The 23698-nt window shown below is 40.3% G+C and overlaps 1 protein-coding gene across 4 annotated transcripts in view; it reads right to left on the reverse strand.

Moving 5' to 3' along the window:
- PDS5A (PDS5 cohesin associated factor A) overlaps window positions 1-6738 on the reverse strand; it is a 133829-nt gene extending 127091 nt beyond the window's left edge. For 2 of the 4 annotated variants that reach the window (XM_055588334.1, XM_055588336.1), the window contains exons 1-2: window positions 6325-6737; window positions 5292-5469 (exon numbers count right to left, since the gene is read on the reverse strand). In XM_055588334.1, coding sequence (XP_055444309.1) covers window positions 5292-5429 — 138 coding nt within the window. In that variant the 5' untranslated portion in view covers window positions 5430-5469; window positions 6325-6737. Of the gene's footprint in view, window positions 1-5291; window positions 5470-6115; window positions 6134-6324 lie in introns of those variants that run through there. The other 2 variants (XM_055588332.1, XM_055588333.1) reach the window with 2 other exon arrangements.
- Window positions 6739-23698: the final 16960 nt, after the last annotated feature.

The raw sequence follows: 23698 nt of genomic DNA on the forward strand, positions 1-23698 counted from the left end.
CTCTTTCTTTTTTGATGATTCAGCGGATGTTGGCAATTTGATCTCTGCTTCCTCTCCCTTTTCTAAATCCAGCTTGAATATCTGCAAGTTCACGGTTCATGTACTATTGAAGCCTTGCTTGGAGAATTCTGAGCATTACTTTGCTAGCATGTGAGATGAGTGCAATTGTGCAGCAGTTTGAACATTCTTTGGCATTGTCTTTCTTTGGGATTGGAATGAAAACTGGCCTTTTCCAGTCCTGTGGTCACTGCTGAGTTTTCCAAATTTGTTGGCATATTGAGTGCAGCACTTTCACAGCATCATCTTTTAGGATTTGAAATAGCTCAACTGAAATCCATCACCTCCACTAGCTTTGCTCGTAGTGATGCTTCCTAAGGCCCACTTGACTTAGCACTGCAGGATGTCTGGCTTTAGGTGGCAATCACACCATCATCTTATCTGGGACATGAAGATCTTTTTTGTATAGTTCTTCTGGGTATTCTTGCCACCTCTTCTTAATATCTTCTGCTTCTCTTAGGTCCATAACATTCTTGTCCTTTATTGTGCCCATCTTTGCATGAAATGTTCCCTTGGTATCTCTAATTTTCTTAAAGATCTCTAGTCTTTTCCATTCTATTGTTTTCCTCTATTTCTTTGTACTGATCGCTGAGGAAGGCTTTCTCATCTCTCCTTGCTATTCTTTGGAACTCTGCACTGCACTTTGGAACTATGGCACTGAACTATACACTTAAAGATGATTAAAATAGCAAATTTTATATGTATTTTATTTACCACAATAAGGTTTTTAAAAGTTGCTGTTTTAAACTATTAGGTTTAGGGGTAGCTTGTTAAACACCAGCTGATAACTAGAACAATTCCTCTATGCAAATGGAAATTTAAAATAAAAGCTGCACTGCATGAAGCATTACTTCACAAATGTATACTGGCCAGATATTAGGACTTCATTTTAAGAAATCTTGCCTCTCCATTTAATTTCTTATTTTCTTAGCACAATCTTCTGCAATACATTTATTAAAATAAAATATATAGATGAAATCCAGACTTGAAATTATACACTACCTATAAAATTAGCATTCCACGTGGCAAGTAGGAATAAATAAAAAATCATTTATGCAAGTGAAAATGATTATAACCCAATCAAGTATTTCTGAGGTCCACCTGAGGTGAAGGAAAAGGAAAGAATTCATGGTCTTCCTGCAATCTATTCTTCCCCTCTTCCAACCTAGGTTCTTAGGAGAAAAGGGAGTGTTCTACCTAAATCAAGCCCACCATATCTTAACTCATATTAAAGTATCCCACAGGCCAGACTACAGAAAGCAGAAGTGAGAGCATGGGGAAGAGGGAGAATGACAGACACAAAGAGAAAGATTATAGAAAAATACAAAGAAAACACGGAAGTAACACCTAGTGGGAGAAAAATGGGGGACATTTTCAGAATAATAAAACTCTAAATAATAGAGTTTTATTCTGCTTTCAGAGTTCAGTGCCCCAGACAGGTCTCTAGCTACAAGATCTTTCCTAATTCTTAGCATCAAGGTAGTAAGTATTTGGGGTATGGAGTTGTAGCTAGAGACCTGTCTGGGGCACTGAACTCTGAAAGCAGGTAACAGAAATGGATATAAGTAACAAACTTCATCCTAATACCTACCTTCCTGTAAAAACCAAGGCTTTTAGGGCCTCCCACTCAGAAAATAGCAGGAACAGAAGAAAAAATAATATGTAGCATATAGCCTTGTAATACGTGACCTGAGATAGACTGTATAACAGCCCATGGGCAGAAGCACTTAATGGAATTTGTACAATACTGTTTATAGGTGTATCTTGAATGTGTTACAAAACTTATCAGACATGACTCCTGCATTCGTTTCAGAATCCTTACTTAAACAGGAGGAAGGTATTTGTGAACTACCTATCTTGACGCTTAATGTAACACTGGTATTAAAAAATGTCTGCTATCCTTTCAAACAGGTAACTTTTATATGGCTTTTAATATTTTTATAACTGATCTAAATAACAAAATCATTAAAGATAGTTTTCAGCTTTATGTTACTAGGGTTGGTCACAACCTCTCAGAATCAGTTTCTTTATCTGGAAAAGTTGAACAAAACCAAATAACTTATAAGCTACCTTCTAGTTCTAAAATTATAAATATCTACTTTATAATCTCTAGTATGCAATCTCAGATAAAGTACTTAGTTGCAATTCAAAATATTTTCAAGTCATCCTTCATTTTCAAAAATAAGAATACTCCTCTAAACCAATATTAATACATATTATTTATTCATTCATTCAACAAATATATGTTGAGCACCTAACTGTGGGGTTCCCAGGTGGTGTAGTGGTAAAAAAATCCACCTGCCATAGAGGACACACAGGGGATGCAGGTTCAATCCCTGGGTCAGGAAGATACCCTGGAGTAGGAAATGGCTACCCACTCCAGTATTTCTGCCTGGGAAATTCCACGGCCAGAGGAGCCTGGTAGGTTACATTCATGGCATTGCAAAGAGTTGGACATGACTGAGCACACACACATACAAACTAAGCACTGGGAGGATATACAAGTAAACAAACAGATGTATTTATGAAGCTTACAGAGAAGCTGAGGACACAAACCAAATAAACACAAGCAAAAATGTAATATCACATCTGTAACAAGTGACATGAAGGGATTAAAAGAGTATATAACAGGAAATCTAAGAGACTTCCCTTAATGAAATGGGAGGAAGAGTACGTATATGGGTTACATAATTTAAAATCTGTCTAGGCAGAAATGAACATGGCATGTTTAAGGAATTGACAGAATGGTAGTGTAACTAGATGTAAAAACAGAGTAGTTCCTTGTAAATAGAAATGAAAACTTATAAAATACAAAAGTATGTCTTAGCTTTTTCAAAGACATACTCTAAGAATTACTTTCAAGAAACCTTGAAAGCACCACAATAGTTTCTCTCTAATGTTAAGAACACAAAATGCTGTCCCATATTTCCCTGCAAAAAACCAAGTTAACTCTCATTGATTCCCTCCCCCTTTTCACTTTACCGTTTTCCACTGCATGATAAAAATCACAGCTTCCTTGATCAACTTCCTTTAGATTCCTTACAAGAAAGCAGCCATAAGAATAAAAAGATACATGATGCTATTGCCCTGGCTCTGCCACTAACCAGTCCCATGACTGATCTTGGTAAATGTTATTTGGCCACTTTGGGTCTAACTTTTATTATTTGTGAAATAAAAGGAGTTCTGGAATTTCTTTGAGAATCCTCCTAAATGTTAAATGCTTGTTCTATTCTTGAAAAATGAAGAAAATGGACTAAACACCTCTGAATTCTACTGACCAGGGTTTTACTAGACTTTAAGCCCTCTTCCTCACAATATTTGAACACTGTTGCTATAATAATAATAAACTATTGAATTTATATAAGTTACCCACAAATAACACAAAAATTATCAAAAATATAGCTAGATATTATTTAAAATCTATACTAGTAAGACAGTAATACTTTTACTAAAGATGGATCCCTAAAAAGTACAGCCTGCTTTGGTAGTACAGTGGTGAGCATAGCTCCTTCCTAAAAAGTACAAAGTCAAAATCGCCTTACAAAGGCAGGAGGAAGACAAAATCATTAAGAATTCTTGAAAAAACAACATTTTAGCAATAGGACATTCAAATTGATTAATATGTATATCAAATTTAACTTCCAAAAGACCTGATAACAAATGAATATTCTAACCATATGCTCATTCTAGACTGTCAATTTAGTTAAAAAATACTTCTGACATTTAATCTACTTTCAAACAGAAGATGTATATACAATCATAACTTTTTAAAAACCAGATTATCCATCACCAGAATTCAAGGTCTCCATATTCTTAATATGAAAATAATAGAAAGATCTACAATTTTACTTAATCTGTATTTCATAATTCACATTTCAACATCTCAAAAATTTAAAACAATAATAGTACAACCTTAAGAAGCATCAATTAAGCACCCCCACTTCATATACAATCTTTAGTATCAAGATTTATTTTGATGTAAGGTATTGTGTCCTATTCCTTTCACATGGGCAGCAAATTGTAGGATCCAACTAGATTTTTAAAAACAAACTACAGGAACACTTTTAAATATTAATCACTGACAACACTGTAAACATTTACCAGGCACTATACTAAATTCTAACAGCAAAGGGGCAAGATTATTTTCTAAAATACATTTCAACAAGTTGCCCAAGGGGAAGACTGGCAAGGTGCCAATACTGTTGCTTTCCTCACCTTCCACACACTCCAACTGATCAGTAGAACTCTGAAATGTCTCTTGGATTGTTCCCTATCTCTCTATTCCCACTATCATAGCCCCACTTCATGATTTCAACATCTTTGACCTAGACTACAGTTTAACAGTCTCCTAGCTGGACTCCCCGTCTCCAGTCTTCTCCTATTTCAATCCAGCCCCCAACGGTGACCAAAAAAAAAAATGTCTTCAGCACTGCCAAATGTTCCTTAGGGGTCAAAGATGCAGTGGTTGAGAATTACTGCATCAAGCTGATCCCATAATAAGAGTAACACTTACTCTGTAAGGCTGTGGCCACAATCTATAACCATGCAACAGAAAACAAAAAATTAACTTACCTAAAGGTTGAAACTTACAACCTTCACGTTAGGACCACCATGTTTAAAAATAAGCTGACACCTTATAAAATAAGCCATAATCACTGTCCCTAAAACCCCTTTGAACATGTGAAAATAAGCCATCACTCTACTTCAAGCCTTTTTGAAAAGTCAGTACTTTCTGTTAAAGTTTAATCATACTACTTACATATTTAAGTTTTTGGATATTAGAAAATTGTGATAATTTTTAAAATGCATTTTGCACTTAAATCAGTCTCCTAGAAGCTGATGAAAACCTTCCTAGGCAAATTATTGCCTACCTTTAAAGCTGCAAGCTACTTTGAATAGTATTCTCAAAAATATTTCTAGACAAAAAACCTTAAAAAATACTCGAGTTTTTATACTTAGAGAAAAAAACAGTAAAATTAAAAAATATCACACATATAACGCTTTTAATTTCTCATAATGATTATGTCCTTAACAGAGATACTATTCAATGATACAGCCAAGACAGAACAATACCTTTCAGAGGAGATAAAAGACGTAGAATATCTTAAAAAAACAAAACAAAAACCTGGTAGGTGAAACTTAAGGCCAGACCCAGCAGAGCAGTAATACCACAAGACAGAGCACCTCCGACCACAAACGTCTGAAGTGTGAACATTCTGTCCAGAGAAACTTACCTTCAGTCGTTTGATCATTTCGTCCGTGGTGATCTTGTCGGTGATCTCCTTAACCCCCGGAGGGTAAGCGATCTTCCCGTCGGCACTCACGACGCCACAGAGGGCAGTGGCAGGCTTGGGCTGCGCGGTGAAGTCCATCCTGGGGGACAACTTTTCTTTCACAGTCCTCTACCGGCCTCTATCGGTCAGAAAACAAAAGTTCAGCGGGAAAGGGGCGACTTTGTAACCTCTTTTTTCATTTCAAAAATCCTAATCTGCAAAGGGTCATTTCTCCAGGGAGGCCGGGGGCTCCGCGGCGGGCCCCCTACCCGCTCGTTCCCGGGGCTTAGACCCTGGTGGCCGCCTTGCCGCCCCCACCCACGCGGGCCCCGCCAACCCGGGGCCCTCCGGGCTCCCCGGCACCGGCGGCCGCGGGAAGCGCCGAGCAGAGCCAGGAGTTTCCCATTCCTCCTTTCACAATGAAACCCACCCCCAAGCACCGCGGTCCGAAGTTTGGAGGCTTTGAGAGCCCAGCGAGGCCCCTAAGGCCCCGGCTCGGTCAGAGAGAAGCCTTGAATCCCCACCCGGCCGGTCCCCTCCGGGAAAGGAGACGCGAGGCCTATAGGGCTCGGCTTAGGCCGCAAAACTAGGGACCCAACGGGACCTACACGCAACGGCGGCTCCTGGGAACCTACGCCCTTGCCGGGCAAAGCTTCGGGACCCCAGGTGTCCCCGCCACGCTCCCGCCCCTCCCGTGTCCCGGTCCCTCACCCCCGCGGGAGGGGAAAATAAGCTGCCCTCCACCCCGAACCCCAAGCCAGGAAGCGGCTGACGCGGCTCCGCACTTCACATTTTGTTCCTTCAACTTCGGCTCAGGGACCCCGGAGGCTTCTCTCGCCCCCGGCCACTCGGCGCAGTCCGGTGCCGCCGAGGCCTTATCGGCACCTCCAGGCAGCCCCGCCGGGCCTCAGTCCTGCGCCCCCCCTCTCCGGTCTCCCCTTCCGTCCCCTCCCTCCCCAGCCGAGGGCGGGAGCCGAGCCGCCGCCGCCTTTACCTCCTCCTCATGCGGGCGGAAGGTGCATCGAGCGCCCGGGCCTCTGTCAGGTGGTTGCGCCGCCGCCCCTCTCCGGGCTGCACACAAAGCGGCTCCGCGGGTCCCGCCGCCGCCGCCGCCCGCCCCGGAGCGGCGCTGGGGCTGGCGGTGCCGAGGAGGAGCAGTCGCCGCGGGGGGAGACGCGGGGCGAGTGAGAGCTGGGCGGGGAGACACTGCCGCTCTCCGTCTGGCAGAGGAAGAGCAGCCTCGGAGAAGGCTCCTCCGGGAGCGTGTGCGCGTGTGTCCGCCCCGGACCCCGGCTGCCCGCCCGCCAGCACCTCGCGCCGGCCGGGTCCGCCGACCCGGACCCGGACGCCCCTAGCAGCGGCGCGCGCGCGGCCGTCCGTGCTCCCGGCAGCCGGCGCCTCTCTCACACACCGACGGGTCACGCGAGCGGTGCGAGAGCACGCGAGAGCAGGGCGCGCGCCTCGCTCCCGCCCCTTCCTCCGCCGGCCTTGCCTCCGCCTCCCTCGGGCCTCAAGCGGCGGCGCGCGGGGCAAACAGCGCCGCCACCCGGTTGGCGCCAAGACCTGCCGCACCGAGCGCCTTCGGGAGGACCGGACCCAAAAGGCGAGCAGAGGAGGAGCCTGGCTGGCGGGAAGCGACTCGGCGCCCACGGCCTTTTGGGGCCAAGTTGGATGAACGGAGTTTATTACCGTTTGCCGCGGAGATGAGTTCATGACTTTTGGGATTCATCCTAAACGACGTGGATGGAAATGGTTGAAAAATGGTTAATTACTCGGTGATAATAAACTGATTTCCTCCCCAGGGACAGAAGATCTGCAACCTGAGGAAAAGTTTTGCAACATGGCACAACGTGTGCTGCTCATTCTTGTTTCTTTTGACAGCCACCAGAGTTTGCCCTCTCCTCTTTACATGTCTAAAATTAATATTTTGAAAACTGCAAAATATGTAAATTGCACTGAGTCAAGTAGTTCTCAAAGAATAGACGAAATTTCCTGGACTGCACTCCCAAACCTAGAAAATCAGGATTTCTGAGACTGGAATTCAGAAATAAGCCTGTTTACAAACTGGATAGCTAAGTCTTATGAATATGGAGTAACTAATTAAAAAAATTTTTTTTAATATACCAAAGGATAGCTTTTTCTTTCATCCAAAGGAAAACCCAATGCAGTGGTGTTTGAACAGTTTAAAATAAAAAACTGAAGCAAATGAACTTCGGGAGCACATATAAATTTCCAAAGATGAAGTTAAAAAGAGAAAATAATTTGAAATAGTCTGCAGCTCTTGAAACTGATCGCTGTTGTAGTTTACAATGATACCGGATTATTTAAATTATTCTTGATGGCTGTTAATTGGTCTTTTCCACATTCTTTGTTTGATCTTAAAAATATTATAGGTGCTGCCCTCACTGAATTGCTTTTCGAGTAATATACAAGGAAGCAATTATCTCAGAATCTAACACACCACAGTTGCTGATTTGCTAGAACTCTGCCCAAAAGTCAGTGCTTTGTTCTTAGACATTTAGGGCAGAATCCATTAAGAAACCTTCATCCAAACTGTTAAACTAACCAAAACCTACACTGTTTTTAGGCTCTCTCACATATGATTTTTAAAAATCTGTTACATTTAAATAAAGAGTGATTTTTATTTTCATTCTTGCCATTAGTAATTTACCCATTACTAAATGGATTTTTGTATATATCCATAAAGTTGTAATTTTAATTACCTACATTGTTAATACTGTTTGATTTTATAAACACTCAAAAGATAGTAAGCCCTAAAGATCGTAACACATAAATAGGTTGAACTTATAAATTCTAAATTGCAGGAATTCTGAAATTTCTGTTTTTATTTCCTTTTTAAAAAACATTTCCAAAAAAAATAATAATAATAAAATAAAATAAAAAAATAAAAAACATTTCCACTTACAGTAAATGAGAAGTGATACATTCATTTGTGAACAATTATGTGAAGAGGGCCTACTATACAAGGTATTGTTTTGAGCACTGAGAATAAAATCTGTAGTGGGAAAGAGAACAAAGATCCCTGCCTGTTGTGCTAGAGCTTAATTTATTGGTGGAGAGATAGACAAAAAAATAAATAAATTGTTATGGAAGAAAATGAAGTATAGAAGAGGGGGGAAGCAGGCCACATACAACCTTTTAGGCCTTCTGCCTTTGGAAAGACTTTGGCACATACTCCGAAAAGGAAGTGCTTTAAAAAGAGAAGTGATATGATTCATGTTCTATGATCTAGGCAACCTTGGAAAAACTACTTAATCTTTTTGTGCCTCATTTTCCTCATCCGTAAAATAGGGATAATCGTTCTTATTTTAGAGGGTCATTGTGAGGGATAAATAAATTAACATTTGTAAAGTGCCTAGAATAGTAACTGGTTCAGTTCAGTAACTAATTCAGTTCAGTCGCTCAGTCGTGTCCGACTCTTTGTGACCCCATGAATCGCAGCACGCCAGGCCTCCCTGTCCATCACCAACTCCCGGAGTTTACCCAAACTCATGTCCATTGAGTCGCTGATTCCATCCAACCATTTCATCCTCTGTCATCCCCTTCTCCTCCTCTCCCCAATCCCTCCCAGCATCAGGGTCTTTCCCAATGAGTCAACTCTTCGCATGAGGTGGCCAAAGTATTGGAGTTTCAGTTTCAGCACCAGTCTTTCCAATGAACACCCAGGACTGATTTCCTTTAGGATGGACCAGTTGAATATCCTTGCAGTCCAATGGACTCTCAAGAGTCTTCTCCAATACCACAGTTCCAAAGCACCAGTTCTTCGGTGCTCAGCTTTCTTCACAGTCCAATTCTCACATCCATACATGACTACTGGAAAAACCATAGCCTTGACTAGATGGACCTTTGTTGGCTAAGTAATACCTGTGATTTTTAATATGCTATCTAGGTTGGTCATAACTTTCCTTCCAAGGAGTAAGCGTCTTTTAATTTCATGGCTGCAATCACCATCTGCAGTGATTTTGGAGCCCCGCAAAATAAAGTCCGGAGAAGGCAATGGCATCCCACTCCAGTACTCTTGCCTGGAAAATCCCATGGATGGAGGAGCCTGGTAGGCTGTAGTCCATGGGGTCGCTAAGAGTCAGACACGACTGAGCGACTTCCTTTTCACTTTTCACTTTCATGCATTGGAGAAGGAAATGGCAACCCACTCCAGTGTTCTTGCCTGGAGAATCCCAGGGGCGGGGGAGCCTGGTGGGCTTCCGTCTCTGGGGTCGCACAGAGTCAGACACGACTGAAGCGACTTAGCAGCAGCAGCAGCAAAATAAAGTCTGACACTGTTTCCACTGTTTCCCCATCTATTTCCCATGAAGTGATGGGACCAGATGCCATGATCTTATTTTTCTGAATGTTGAGCTGTAAGCCAACTTTTTCACTCTCCTCTTTCACTTTCATCAAGAGGCTTTTTAGTTTCTCTCCACTTTCTGCCATAAGGGTGGTGTCATCTGCATATCTGAGGTTAATGCTATTTCTCCCGGCAATCTTGATTCCAGCTTGTGCTTCTTCCAGCCCAGTGTTTCTCATGATGTACTCTGCATCAGTTCAGTTCAGTTCAGTTCAGTCGCTCAGTCGTGTCCAACTCTTTGCGACCCCATGAATCGCAGCACGCCAAGCCTCCCTGTCCATCACCAACTCCCGGAGTTCACCCAGACTCACGTCCATCGAGTCAGTTCTGCCATCCAGCCATCTCATCCTCTGTCGTCCCCTTTTCCTCCTGCCCCTAATCCCTCCCAGCATCAGAGTCTTTTCCAATGAGTTAACACTTCACATGAGGTGGCCAAAGTACTGGAGTTTCAGCTTTAGCATCATTCCTTCCAAAGAAATCCCAGGGCTGATCTCCTTCAGAATGGACTGGTTGGATCTCCTTGCAGTCCAAGGGACTCTCAAGAGTCTTCTCCAACACCACAGTTCAAAAGCATCAATTCTTTGGCACTCAGCCTTCTTCACAGGCCAACTCTCACATCCATACATGACTACTGGAAAAACCATAGCCTTGACTAGATGAACCTTTGTTGGCAAAGTAATGTCTCTTCTTTTGAATGGCCTATCTAGGTTGGTCATAATTCCTTCCAAGGAGTAAGTGTCTTTTAATTTCATGGCTGCAGTCACCATCTGCAGTGATTTTGGAGCCCCAAAAAATAAAGTCTGACACTGTTTCCACTGTTTCCCCATCTATATCCCATGAAGTGATGGGACTGGATGCCATGATCTTCGTTTTCTGAATGTTGAACTTTAAGCCAACTTTTTCACTCTCCACTTTCACTTTCATCAAGAGGCTTTTTAGTTCCTCTTCACTTTCTGCCATAAGGGTGGTGTCATCTGCATATCTGAGGTTATTGATATTTCTCCTGGCAATCTTGATTCCAGCTTGTGTTTCTTCCAGTCCAGTGTTTCTCATGATGTACTCTGCATATAAGTTAAATAAACAGGGTGAAAATATACAGCCTTGACAGACTCCTTTTCCTATTTGGAACCAGTCTGTTGTTCCATGTCCAGTTCGAACTGTTGCTTCCTGACCTGCATACAAATTTCTCAAGAGGTAGATGAGGTGGTCTGGTATTCCCATCTCTTTCAGAATTTTCCACAGTTTATTGTGATCCACACAGTCAAAGGCTTTGGCACAGTCAATAAAGCAGAAATAGATGTTTTTCTGGAACTCTCTTGCTTTTTCCATGATCCATCGGATGTTGGCAATTTGATCTCTGGTTCCTCTGCCTTTTCTAAAACCAGCTTGAACATCAGTAAGTTCATGGTTCAAGTATTGCTGAGGCTTGGCTTGGAGAATTTTGAGCATTACTTTACTAGCGTGTGAGATGAGTGCAATTGTGTGGTAGTTTGAGCATTCTTTGGCATTGCCTTTCTTTGAGATTGGAATGAAAACTGATCTTTTCCAGTCCTGTGGCCACTGCTGAGTTTTCCAAATTTGCTGGCATATTGAGTGCAGCACTTTCACAGCATCATCTTTCAGGATTTGGAATAGCTCAACTGGAATTCCATCACCTCCACTAGCTTTGTTCGTAGTGATGCTTTCTAAGGTCCACTTGACTTCACATTCCAGGATGTCTGGCTCTAGGTCAGTGATCACACCATCGTGATTATCTGGGTCATGAAGATCTTTTTTGTACAGTTCTTCTGTGTATTCTTGCCATCTCTTCTTAATATCTTCTGCTTCTGTTAGGTCCATACCATTTCTGTCCTTTATCGTGCCCATGTTTGCATGAAATATTCCCTTGGTATATTTAATTTTCTTGAAGAGATCTCTAGTCTTTCCCATTCTATTGTTTTCCTCTATTTCTTTGCATTGATCACTGAGAAGGCTTTCTTATCTCTTCTTGTTATTCTTTGGAACTCTGCATTCAGATGCTTATATCTTTCCTTTTCTCCTTTGCTTTTCGCTTCTCTTCTTTTCACAGCTATTTGTAAGGCCTCCCCAGACAGCCATTTTGCTTTTTTGCATTTCTTTTCCATGGGGATGGTCTTGATCCCTGTCTCCTGTACAATGTCACAAACCTCATTCCATAGTTCATCAGGCACTCTATCAGATCTAGGCCCTTAAATCTATTTCTCACTTCCACTGTATAATCATAAGGGATTTGATTTAGGTCATACCTGAATGGTCTAGTGGTTTTCCCTACTTTCTTCAATTTAAGTCTGAATTTGGCAATAAGGAGTTCATGGTCTGAGCCACAGTCAGCTCCTAGTCTTGTTTTTGCTGACTGTATAGAGCTTCTCCATCTTTGGCTGCAAAGAATATAATCAATCTGATTTCGGTGTTGACCATCTGGTGATGTCCATGTATAGAGTCTTCTCTTGTGTTGTTGGAAGACGGTGTTTGTTATAACCAGTGCATTTTCTTGGCAAAACTCTATTAGTCTTTGCCCTGCTTCATTCCGTATTCCAAGGCCAAATTTTCTTGTTACTCCAGGTGTTTCTTGACTTCCTACTTTTGCATTCCAGTCCCCTATAATGAAAAGGACATCTTTTTTGGGTGTTAGTTCTAAAAGGTCTTGTAGGTCTTCATAGAACCGTTCAACTTCAGCTTCTTCAGTAGTACTCTGCATAGAAGTTAAATAAGCAGGGTGACAATATACAGCCTTGATGTACTCCTTTTCCTATTTGGAACCAGTCTGTTTTTCCATATCCAGTTCTAACTGTTGCATCCTGACCTGCATACATGTTTCTCAAGAGGCAGGTCAGGTGGTCTGGTATTCCCATCTCTTTTAGAATTTTCCACAGTTTATTGTGATCCACACAGTCAAAGTCTTTGACATACTAAGCTCTACATAATTTTTTAATATATGTAAAATGAAGGAGTAACTCTAGCTGCTAGGCTGAAAATAATGAGATGCAAATGTAGAAGTAAGATAACCAAGTATAAGACTACTGCAAAAATTCCAAGGAGAAATGGTAGGACTGGGTAATAACAGTGGATACAATGGGGAAAAAAAAAAAAAGGAGTTAAGAAAATAAGGTGACTCCAAAGTTTTTGGCCTGTGTAGCAAAGGATGAAGTTATCTTTAACTGGGAAGGGGACTACTGTGCTTGGAATAGCTTTAGTCAGGATGTCTTTTAGAATCTAAGTTATTCAAAAGTTAATTTAGCAAACAGTTACTGAGTTCCCGTAAGGCATTGTACTAGGCACTCGGCAAATATTTAGAAAGAAGAAGACAAATTTCCTGCTCTTGACAGGATCAGAGTCTATTGGAGGAATCACAGACATATGTACCATTATTCGAGGCAAGGCTGTGATTTATTCTACAATAGGGATTTAAATTGCACTGTTTAAGAGCCTTAGAAAGGAATGCTATAGGAACATTCCAAAGGGAGGGGTATTTGAGGCTGGGCATTGGATGGTGAGTTGTTACTGAGTAGTTGTTGTGGAAAGAGCAGTAGCTAACAGAGATAACCACAAGGTGAAAAAAGGCTTGGAGATAATTAAGTGCAATTTCTTTTTGAGGAAAAGACTTTGGTGTGATTAGAACAATAATTGCATAAAAGAGTGGCTTGACTTTGTGAGCCGTATTCTGCCCTCATATAATTTCCACCAGCCCCCCTCCTGTATACACATGTACAAACATACAATCTATATACAAAATGACATCCAATGCAGCTTCAGGACAAACTCCCAACCTCCTATTTCAATCATCTTGCTGCTGCTGCTGCTGCTAAGTCGCTTCAGTCATGTCTGACTCTGTGTGACCCCATAGATGGCAGCCCACTAGGCTCCCCTGTCCCTGGGATTCTCCAGGCAAGAACACTGGAGTGGGTTGCCATTTTCTTCTCCAATGCATGAAAGTGAAAAGTGAAAGTGAAGTCGCTCAGTCGTATCCAACTCTTCGCAACCCCATGGACTGCAGCCTAGCAGACTCCTCCATCCACGGGATTTTCTAGGCAAGAGTACTGGAGTGGGGTGCCAACCATATTACCAACCATAAATTCTTCCTACATAGAAATTCTAGATCCAAACTCTGGGGTACCACAACAATGGAAATGTTCCACACTTGCTTTGTCCAGTAGGTCCTAACCACATGCAGCTACAAAACACCTGAAAAGTGGCTGATGAAACGGAGGAACTAAATTTTTAATTTAATTTAAAAAATCTAAACAGTGATATGTGGATAGTGGTTGCTATATTGGACAGTGCAGTTCTAGAGAACAGAGTCTGTAGGCGTGATTGACAGAAGGTGAGGGTAGAGGATAATCTGTGTTCGCACTAAATACTGCAGAGGTTGAACAGAATGTCAGTTTCAAAGAAAGAACTGGGGTAATAGGAGACTAAAGCCGTTTATAGTGAAAGTGAATGAAGGTAAAAATATCAACAGAAAAAATGCAAAAATATCTAAGACATTTAATGCAGATTTTATAAATATGTTTTCTATTTATCTGAAATTCTCTATTTTTCAATTTAAAATGTAACTAGCTAAGTTTATCCTGAGTAATTTCACAGATTACAAATTTGAAACTTCCATGTACCTCTGGTCCCAGATAAATTTTAATGATATGTCATAATTAGTGTGAAACTAAAAAATGGTATTTTATTTTAGAGTCTTCCAGATATCCCTGACAGCTTGGCTAGAACAAATATATATAGGCACAGGATAATACCATATCTATCTGTGGTGAATGAAATGAATTTTACATGTTTCACTGATGACTAAAAACATAAAGTCTGAATCATTTTGGCTTAGTATGATCAAGATGTTAATGATTAACTTGTTTGTCATGGTAATTTAAAGACCTTATTTGAATCCTCTCTGATATCTTTGGCTTGATGTGCTCTCTTTTCAATTTAAAGTGTGAAAGCTGACCTGCATCATTAATTATATTAGCTTTCTTAAAATTGTTTTTTATCAAAATTAAGTATTATTTAGCAAACTAAGACTAAATATTTTCAAATACAAAAGAAACTACAGATATAAACAACTTGGGTATATCTTAGTGACATAATATGATAACCTGTTTATAAAGTTCAAAAGCAAAGCTCAAGATGTTGGTTACCCCTGGAGTACCAGGGATAGCAGGGAACACAGGAAGACCACATGGGAAAATGAATATATAGACAGATATGTTCTTGTTAAAGCTTTCTTCTTGGGTGTAGTGGTGGCTTCATATATGTTCATTATGTGATAGGTGAATGGATGGATGAATCAATGAGGGCAATCCATGGGCCAATAAGGGATGTGTTTATAATCCAAGTAATGTTCAGTCGCTCAGTCGTGTCTGACTCTTTGTGACCCCATAGACTGCAGCATACCAGGCTTCCCTGTCCTTTACCAACTCCTGGAGCTTACTCAAACTCATGTCCATCGAGTTGGTGATGCCATCCAAACATCTCATCCGTCCTCTGTCATCTGCTTCTCCTCCTGCCTTCAAATTTTCACAGCATTAGGGTCTTTTCTAGGGAGTCAGTTCTTCGAATCAGGTGGCCAAAGTATTGGAACATCGGTTTCAGCATCTGTCCTTCCAATGAATATTCAGGGCTAATTTCCTTTAGGATTGACTGCTTTGATCTCCTTGCTGTCCAAGGGACGCTCAAGAGTCTTCTCCAATACAACAGTTCACAAGCATCAATTCTTTGGTGCTCACCCTTCTTTATGATCCAACTCTCACATCCATATATGACTACTGCAAAAACCAAAGCTTTGACTAAACTGACCGTTGTAGGCAAAGTAATGTCTCTGTTTTTTAATATTCTGTCTAGGTTTGTCATAACTTTTCTTCCAAGGAGCAAGCATCTTTTAATTTCGTGGCTACAGTCACCATCTGCAGTGATTTTGAAGCCCAGGAAAATAAAGTCTCTCACTGTTTCCATTGTTTCCCCATCTATTTGCCATGAGGTGATGGGACCGGATGCCATGATCTTCGTTGTTTGAATGTTGAGTTTTAAGCCAGCTTTTTTCACTCTCCACTTTCACCTTCATCAAGAGGCTCTTTAGTTCTTTTTTGCTTTCTGCCATAAGGGTGGTGTCATCCTCATATCTGAGGTTATTGATATTTCTCCTGGCAATCTTTATTCCAGCTTGTGCTTTATCCAGCCCCGCATTTCACATGATGTACTCTGCATATAAGTTAAATAAGCAGAGTGACAATATGCAGCCCTGAGGCACTCCTTTCCCAATTTGGAACCAGTCTGTTGTTCCATGTCCAGTTCTAACTGTTGCTACTTGACCTGCATACAGGTTTCTCAGGAGGCAGGTGAGGTGGTTTGGTATTTCCATCTCTTTAAGAATTTTCCAGTTTGTTGTGATTCACACAAAGGCTTTAGCGTAGTGAGTGAAGCAGAAATAGATGTTTTTCTGGAATTCTTTTGCTTTTTCTATGATCATTGGCAATTTGATCTCTTGTTCCTCTGTTACCAAGTGTTATGATTAATCTTATTCAGGGAAGCTGAAATCCAGAGAGAAAAAAAGACAAGCCTAAGAAATTTTATATTACACTTTACTATTAAAAAGAAATTTTATCCCCCAGGGCTTACCTGTTGGTTCAATGGTAAAGAATGTGCCTGCTAATGCAGGAGATTCCAGTTGAATCCCCTGGTCCCGAAGGACCCCACATGCCTCAGACCAACTAAGCCTGTGCACCACAGTTCCTGAGCCAGTGCTCTAGAACCTATGAACTGCAACTACTGAGCACATTCGCCACAACTACTGAGGCTGTGCACCCTAGAGCCCAAGCTGTAATAACAAGAGAAGCCACGGCAATGAGAAGACTGCACGCCACGACTAGCGAGAAGCTCCTGCTTGCCACAACCACAGAAAGCTTGGCAAAGCAACAAAGACCCAGCACAAAAATAAATAAATTAAAAAAAAAATAATTAAAAAAATTATATCTCCCAAAGTCAAAGAAATTCTGTTCCCATGATAATTTTTTTCTAATGGTGGTAGTAAAATGAAAAATTATTTGGAATTATATTTTACATGAATGCCACTTTGCAGCCCTTCCTTAAATTGCTAGTATTTGGATGATAAGTGATTATAAAATTGAAAGAATTGTCAAGGTAATTAAACGTTCAATAATCACATTAAAGTGTATTTTTTATTTTGAAGTCTGGGATTCCAGCCTCTTAATGTTTTATATGACTAAAATATATAGGAAAGTAAACTTATGACAAATACTTCATTATGGTAAAGGCAGAAGAGATGCATTTATGGAACTATGTTAGGATAATCATTGCCTCCTTCCTGCAAACTCTTTTAAGAATTGTTCCTATCATAGTCCTATGTATTTCCTCTCTTTCTCTTTCCCTCCCTCTCTCTGTACCCTGCCCCGCCATGCCCCACCTCCCTCACAGCTGACTGAGCCTGAAGTGACTGAGCTGATCCGAGCCAAACAAAATATCATGAGAGGCTGTGAACTTTAGTTCAACAACTTTAGAACTCAGCAACAGATGGAACTTTTAGCTGAATTATATCAATGTAAAACAGTAAAGATCTTTAGCTTTCTACATAAGAGTATGCTAAGGAAAACAGAGCTGTCCTAATTTTTGTCCCAACTGTTCAATTTTTCTTGGACTCCACATAAGCATTGTTTCCTTACCGTAAAATCTCTTTCACTTGAACTAATGCGAGTAAATTCTGAACTTTAAATACCAGATATGACCTGGTTTAGAAATAACAATTGGACTTCATGAAATCTTTACCATGATCCACGAAACTAGCTTGACTGGGTCAATTTTGTTGTTCAGTTGCTAAGTTGTGTCTGATTTTTTGCAACTCCATGAACTGTAGCCTGCTGGCCTCTTCTGTACATGGGATTTTCCAGGCAAGGATACTGGATGGGTTGCCATTTCTTCCTCTGGGGATCTTCCCTGGACAAGGGATCGAACCTGCATCTCTGCATTGGCAGGCAGATTCTTTACTACTGAGCCACCAAAGCCCAGACTGGGTCAAATAGTGCCCTCCAAATTAATGTCTACTTGGAACCTCAGGTCATGACCTTATTTGGAAGTAGGGATTTTGCAGATGTAATTAGGTCAAACGAAGTCATACTGGATTAGGGTGGGCCCTAAATCCAATGGCTGGTGTTATAAAAAAAACAGGCCAGGAATGAAGGCCAGGGGATTAAAGAGGCAGAGATTGGAGTCAAGCAGCTGCAAGCCAAGGAATGCTAAGGATTTCCAGCAAACACCGGAACTAAGGGAAGAGGCAAGGGAAGATTCTTCCCTTGAGCCTTCAGAAGGAGTATCACCCTACTGACACCTTGATTTCAGACTTCCAGCCTCCAGAACAAGAGGGGAATGAACTCCTGTTGTTGTGAACCACTGCACCGATGGTGCTTTGTTACAACAGCCTTAGGAAATTCATACACCAGCCATATGTAAAATCTGTCCTAAAGGGGGTTAGTAGCTGTAAAGAAGTAAAAGCATTTTACCTTCTGTAAGACAAATTTCATCACTCTTATTTTTGGACCTAACATTTGCTTGTTTTTGAAAGAGAAAATTTGTAGAACATTTATGTATAAATGTTATATAGATAGATGTTTATATATAATTGTTCTGTATATGTTGTTCCCTTGCTAAATCATGTCCAATTTTTTGCAACCCCATGGGTTGCAGCACGCCAGGCTTTCCTGTCCTTCACTTTCTCCAGGAGTTTGCTCAGATTCATGTCCATTGAGGCGGTGATACTATCTAATCATTCATGTCGCCCGCCTCTCCTCCTGCCCTCAATCTTTCCCAGCATCAGGGGCTTTTCCAGTGAGTTGACTCTTTGCATCAGGTGGCCAAATTATTGAAGCTTCAGCTTCAGCGTCAGTCCTTCCAATGAATATTCAGGGTTGATTTCCTTCAAAGTTGACTGGTTTGATCTCTTTGCTGTCCAAGGGACTCTCAGGAGTCTCCTCCACCACCACAGTTCAAAAGCGTCAATTCTTTGGCACTCTGCCTTTTTTAAGGTCCAACTCTCACATTCATACATGACTACTGGAAAAACCATAGCTTTGACTATATGGACATTTGTCAGAAAAGTGATGTTTTTGTTTTTTAAAAGTGATGTCAGAATTTTTTACGCATATATACAGAATCTTGAAAAATGGTTCAGAAGAATTTATTTGTAGGGCAGCAATGGAGAAACAGACATAGAGAATAGACTTATGGACAAGGAGAGAGGGGAGGAGAGGGTGAGATGTGTGGAGAGAGTAACATGGAAACTTACATTACCACATGTAAAATAGATAGCCAACCAGAATTTGCTGTATGTCTTAGGAAACCCAAACAGGGGCTCTGTATCAACTTAGTGGGGGGGGATGGGAAGGGAGATGGGAAGGAGGTTCAAAAGGGAGGGTATACCTATGGCTAATTCATGTTGAGGTTTGACAGAAAACAAAAAAATTCTGTAAAGCAATTATCCTTCAGTTAAAAAAATGATGTCAGTGTTTTATAATACACTGTCTAGGTTTGTCATAGTTTTTCCTCCAAGGAGCGAGTGTCTTTTAATTTCATGGCTACAGTCCCCGTCTACAGTGATTCTGAAGCCCAAGAATATAAAATCTGTCACTGTCTCCACTTTTTCCCCTTCTATTTTCCATGAAGAGATAGGACTGGATGTCATGATCTTAATTTTTTGAATGTTGAGTTTTATGCCAACTTTTTCACTCTCCTCTTTCACCTTCATCAAGAGGCTCTTTAGTTCCTCTTCACTTTCTGCTATTAGAGTGGTACATCTGCATATCTGAGGTTGTTCATATTTCTCCCAACAATCTTGATTCCAGCTTGTGACTCATCCAGCCCAGCATTTTGCATGATGTACTCTGCATATAAATTAAACAAGCAGGGTGACAGTATACAGCCTTGTCATACTCCTTTCCCAATTTTGAAACAGTCAGTTGTTCCATGTGAGGTTCTAACTGTTGCTTCTTGACCTGCATACAGGTTTATCAGGAGACTGGTAAGGTGGTCTGCTATTCCTATCTCTTTAAGATTTTTCCACAGTTTGTTGTGATCCACACAGTGAAAAAACTTTAGCATAGTCAATGAAGCAGAAGTTTTTCTGAAATTTTCTTGCTTTCTCTATGATCGAGTGGATGTTGGCAATTTGATCTCTAGCTCCTCTGCCTTTTCTAAATGCTGGTTGTACATCTGGAAGTTCTTGGTTCACGTACTGTTGAAGCCTAGCTTGAAGGATTTTGAGCATAATTGTACTATCATGTGAAATGAATTCAGTTGTACAGTAGTTTGAACAATTCTTTGGCACTGCCCTTCTTTGGAATTGGAATGAAAGCTGATCTTTTCCAGTCTTGTGGTCACTGCTGAGTTTACCAAGTCTATATGTGTAAATATATATATATATATGTAATATATATGTAGAACATTTATATAAATGTAGAACATTTATATAAATGTAGAACATTTATATAAATGTAGAACATTTATATAAATGTAGAACATTTATATAAATGTAGAACATTTATATAAATGTTCTATGTCTTATACAAGTAAAATGTAGAACATTTGTAGAACATTTATAAGCCATAAGTGCATTTTTCTCAGTTATATTAAGTTTATGAGCCTCAATTTATCTGTGGAATCTGCATTTTCATTTTCCCATTTTCTCACATTCTTAGGAAATAATAATATGCAAGCAAATATTTAAGTAATTATACAACTAAGATGGAGAAACTGCAGAAATGGAACTTTTACTTGGCAGACAGCTCCACCAAGCTTTGGCTCAAAGTATTCATTGGCTAACACGGAAAAGTACAAAATGGAAATTTTAAAAGGAGTACAGGGATGAGAATATATAATGTACTAAATGAGGTTGTACAAAAGTGAATGGACTAAAGTTAATGTCTGGTTGTTTAATAATCAATTGGTTCTTTTCATTACGTCCACTTTATTAACTAAGAATTTTCATCAATGCAGTATTTTCTGACTTAGAACCATCAAATGTCATTACTATAATTGGCAGATTATAAGACTAAGTAACAGAACATCAAATTTCTAGTTTAACTGGAACTGTAACCACATCAGAACTGGTACCAGCACCATTTTACTTGTCCAAGGAATGTGTCAAGAATTTGCGTAACTTTTGCCTTCTGAATTTTTCCAAGTAGTTCCAGAAACTGAATAGTTTTTGGAATGTGGACTACCTAGATAAATACTGTTTTGGAAAAACTCTTCAGAGTTCAATTATGCATAGACTTGTCCAGAGATTAAAGAAAATTAAACAGTGGATCTGTAGAAAATTTAATAAGAGCTGTTTCACCTTCTAATAATACAGGTTTATTATGATTTTCAGGAGATAGGAAGTTTCTTGTTAATTGAATTTTTTTACAAATTGAAACTTAATCAGAAAACTCCTTTCCACTCAGTTGACTATATTACTAGAATACAACAGGTTTATTTTCATTCTTTAGGAAGAACAGGATAGTGAACATAATGGGAAATATTTGGTGTTTGAACATAACCCCTAGTGCTTCAGTGTTGATAATCTGAAAAACACTTGAATTTGCAAAATGTGGGTGTAGAATCAGAGACTGATTGAACCAAACGTGTATGTGATAAAATCCACACCTAATCAGATAAAGTACCTGAACTGCTTGGCACAGTACCCGGCACATGGTATACTGAGACTAGAATTTTCCATGAAAGTTAGTTTCATCTCTGTATGTATTGAGGTTTTTATTTGACTTTGCTTTGAATACAACAGGAGAGGCCAGTTAGGAACCTCTGTCAAATTGGGTTTTGCTACCTTGATCCACTTAGCGCTTACTGTGTGCAGGTTCTAATACTAAATGTTGAGGGTGCAGAGGTGGATAAGATACAGTCCCCAACTTCAACAGGCAATTTAAAGTTTCCCTGTGTTATTATGTTATTACTATATTTGCATGCCTTTGTGCTATCTTAACTTACTAATTTGGAAAGCAGAAGTCTGGACAAAAGACAGAATGAAATTGGGGAGATGGTGGGGGGTGAAGAATTTTCTTAGGTATAAGCAAGGAGAAAATATTCACCATTATTGTCTCCTGTTAATGGGATTATGGGATATGACTTTCTCTTTCTTCATATTTTCACATACTTGTCAAAACTTCTGAAAGTATGTTCAGATAAAAAAAAGTTTCAGAATGCTTAAGACTGGAAAATGAATTTATTTTTAAAACATGACAGATAAAATCCGCACCTAATGAGATAAAGTACCTGAAGTGCTTAGCACAGTACCTGGCACATGGTGTATGCTTAATAAATGTTAGCTCTACTGTCAATATTATTATCATTATTGCTGTAAGTTAGTTCACTTGGTGGCAAGGAATGAAAGAAACTAACTGTAGCTAGTTTAAGCAAGAACTAGAGAGAGAGGCAGACAGATAGATGGAGAAACAGAGTGGTATCCCAGGGAACCCAAGAACAAAATTACAGCTAGGCCTCAAGAAAGAAATGGAAATAAGAACTGAGGAGCTATCAGGATGCTATCAACTTTCCTCTGATACCTGCTTCATTCTTTGCTCTTTGAAGAGGCTCCTTTCTTTGCTTTTCAGTTCACATGACTTGCAGAAGAGAACCATCCATCTTCTTTACAACGCCTTCATCTTAGATCAGCCCAGACTAAACTAGCAGCTTAGTTCAAATTGCAAAAGCTAAGGACAATACATTTAATTCTTTTGTCTTTTCCCTGTAGCCCTCATCATCTAGCATACTAAATAATTCATTACTTATTATGTTTATTGTTTATGCTTTGTCTCTCCAGGTGCCCATAACTGGTCTCATCGGCTGGGGCCAGGTGGGCAGGGTCGTGTCTAAAACATACTTCTAGATGAGCCACCACTAATGGATTGGGAGACCAACAGCAATTTCCAGAGAAAGGAAAGATTATTGAAAGGAAAGGAAAGGAAAGGAAAGATCTCCTCCAAAGGTTTATCTTGTTGAAAGTAGTACCAAAGCAGTATTCTTTATATTTATACACTTCTCTCCTGACACAAACACAAAGTTCCCAAGGTATCCGCCAACTTGTTGGGGAAAAAAACCTCTCCATTAGCATCAGAACTAATCATTTAAATGTAATTTTCAAAGCTTTGACTTTTTAATCTTAAAAATAAAAAATAAAAAACATTCACATTTTAATAAATAATATTTAATATATAGTAATAAGTTCAAATTTTACAACACAGTATCTTTTTTCATATAATAAAATAGAAAACTCTTATCTTCTAGATACTTCATTTCTATACTCTATCTGCGTCTCGGATTCTCTCACTGTTAGTGTGACAAGACAGACATCCTTTTCCTCCCTGTATGCTGTTCCCTTCTTGGGGCAGAGCACATACCATGGGGAACAGAAGGAGAGTTTGGCAGTGTTACTGTATGCAGAGGGAGAGACAGAGACCCCCTCAGAATATTAACACATGACAGAGTTCGGTTTTTGCAATGTGAAAAGTCTGATTGTATATACTCCACTGATAGGATTTGACACAGTCCAGCTCTCATCTAAAGGGGAACAGCCTGTACCAGAGGTAGAGAAGAAGACATAAGATCATGGGGAAAGGGTGCAAGTGTCATGAGAGATTATGAAAAGAAAGGATGGGGCTAAATGGGAGGATTGGGCTTCCCAGGTGGTGCTGGTGGTAAAGAGCCTGCCTGCCAAAGGAGACATGAGACACTGGTTCAGTCCTGGGATTGGGAAGATCGCCTATCCCAGGAGGAAGAGGAAATGCTGGAGGAAATACTCCAGTATTCTTGCCCGGAGAATCCCATGGAAAGAGGAGCCTGGCAGGCTACAGTCCATGGGGTCACAGAGTCAGACACTGAAGTGACTTAGCACACAAGGGGGAGGATGCTTCTTCTTTATTGATAGGGTGGTTCTGTGGACTTAGATGGAACAACCCCTGTCCACCGAGCACTGGAGAAGCTGACATGA

The sequence above is a fragment of the Bubalus kerabau genome, chromosome 7 (genome assembly GCF_029407905.1).
Source record: "Bubalus kerabau isolate K-KA32 ecotype Philippines breed swamp buffalo chromosome 7, PCC_UOA_SB_1v2, whole genome shotgun sequence".
Taxonomy (NCBI): Eukaryota; Metazoa; Chordata; class Mammalia; order Artiodactyla; family Bovidae; genus Bubalus; species Bubalus kerabau.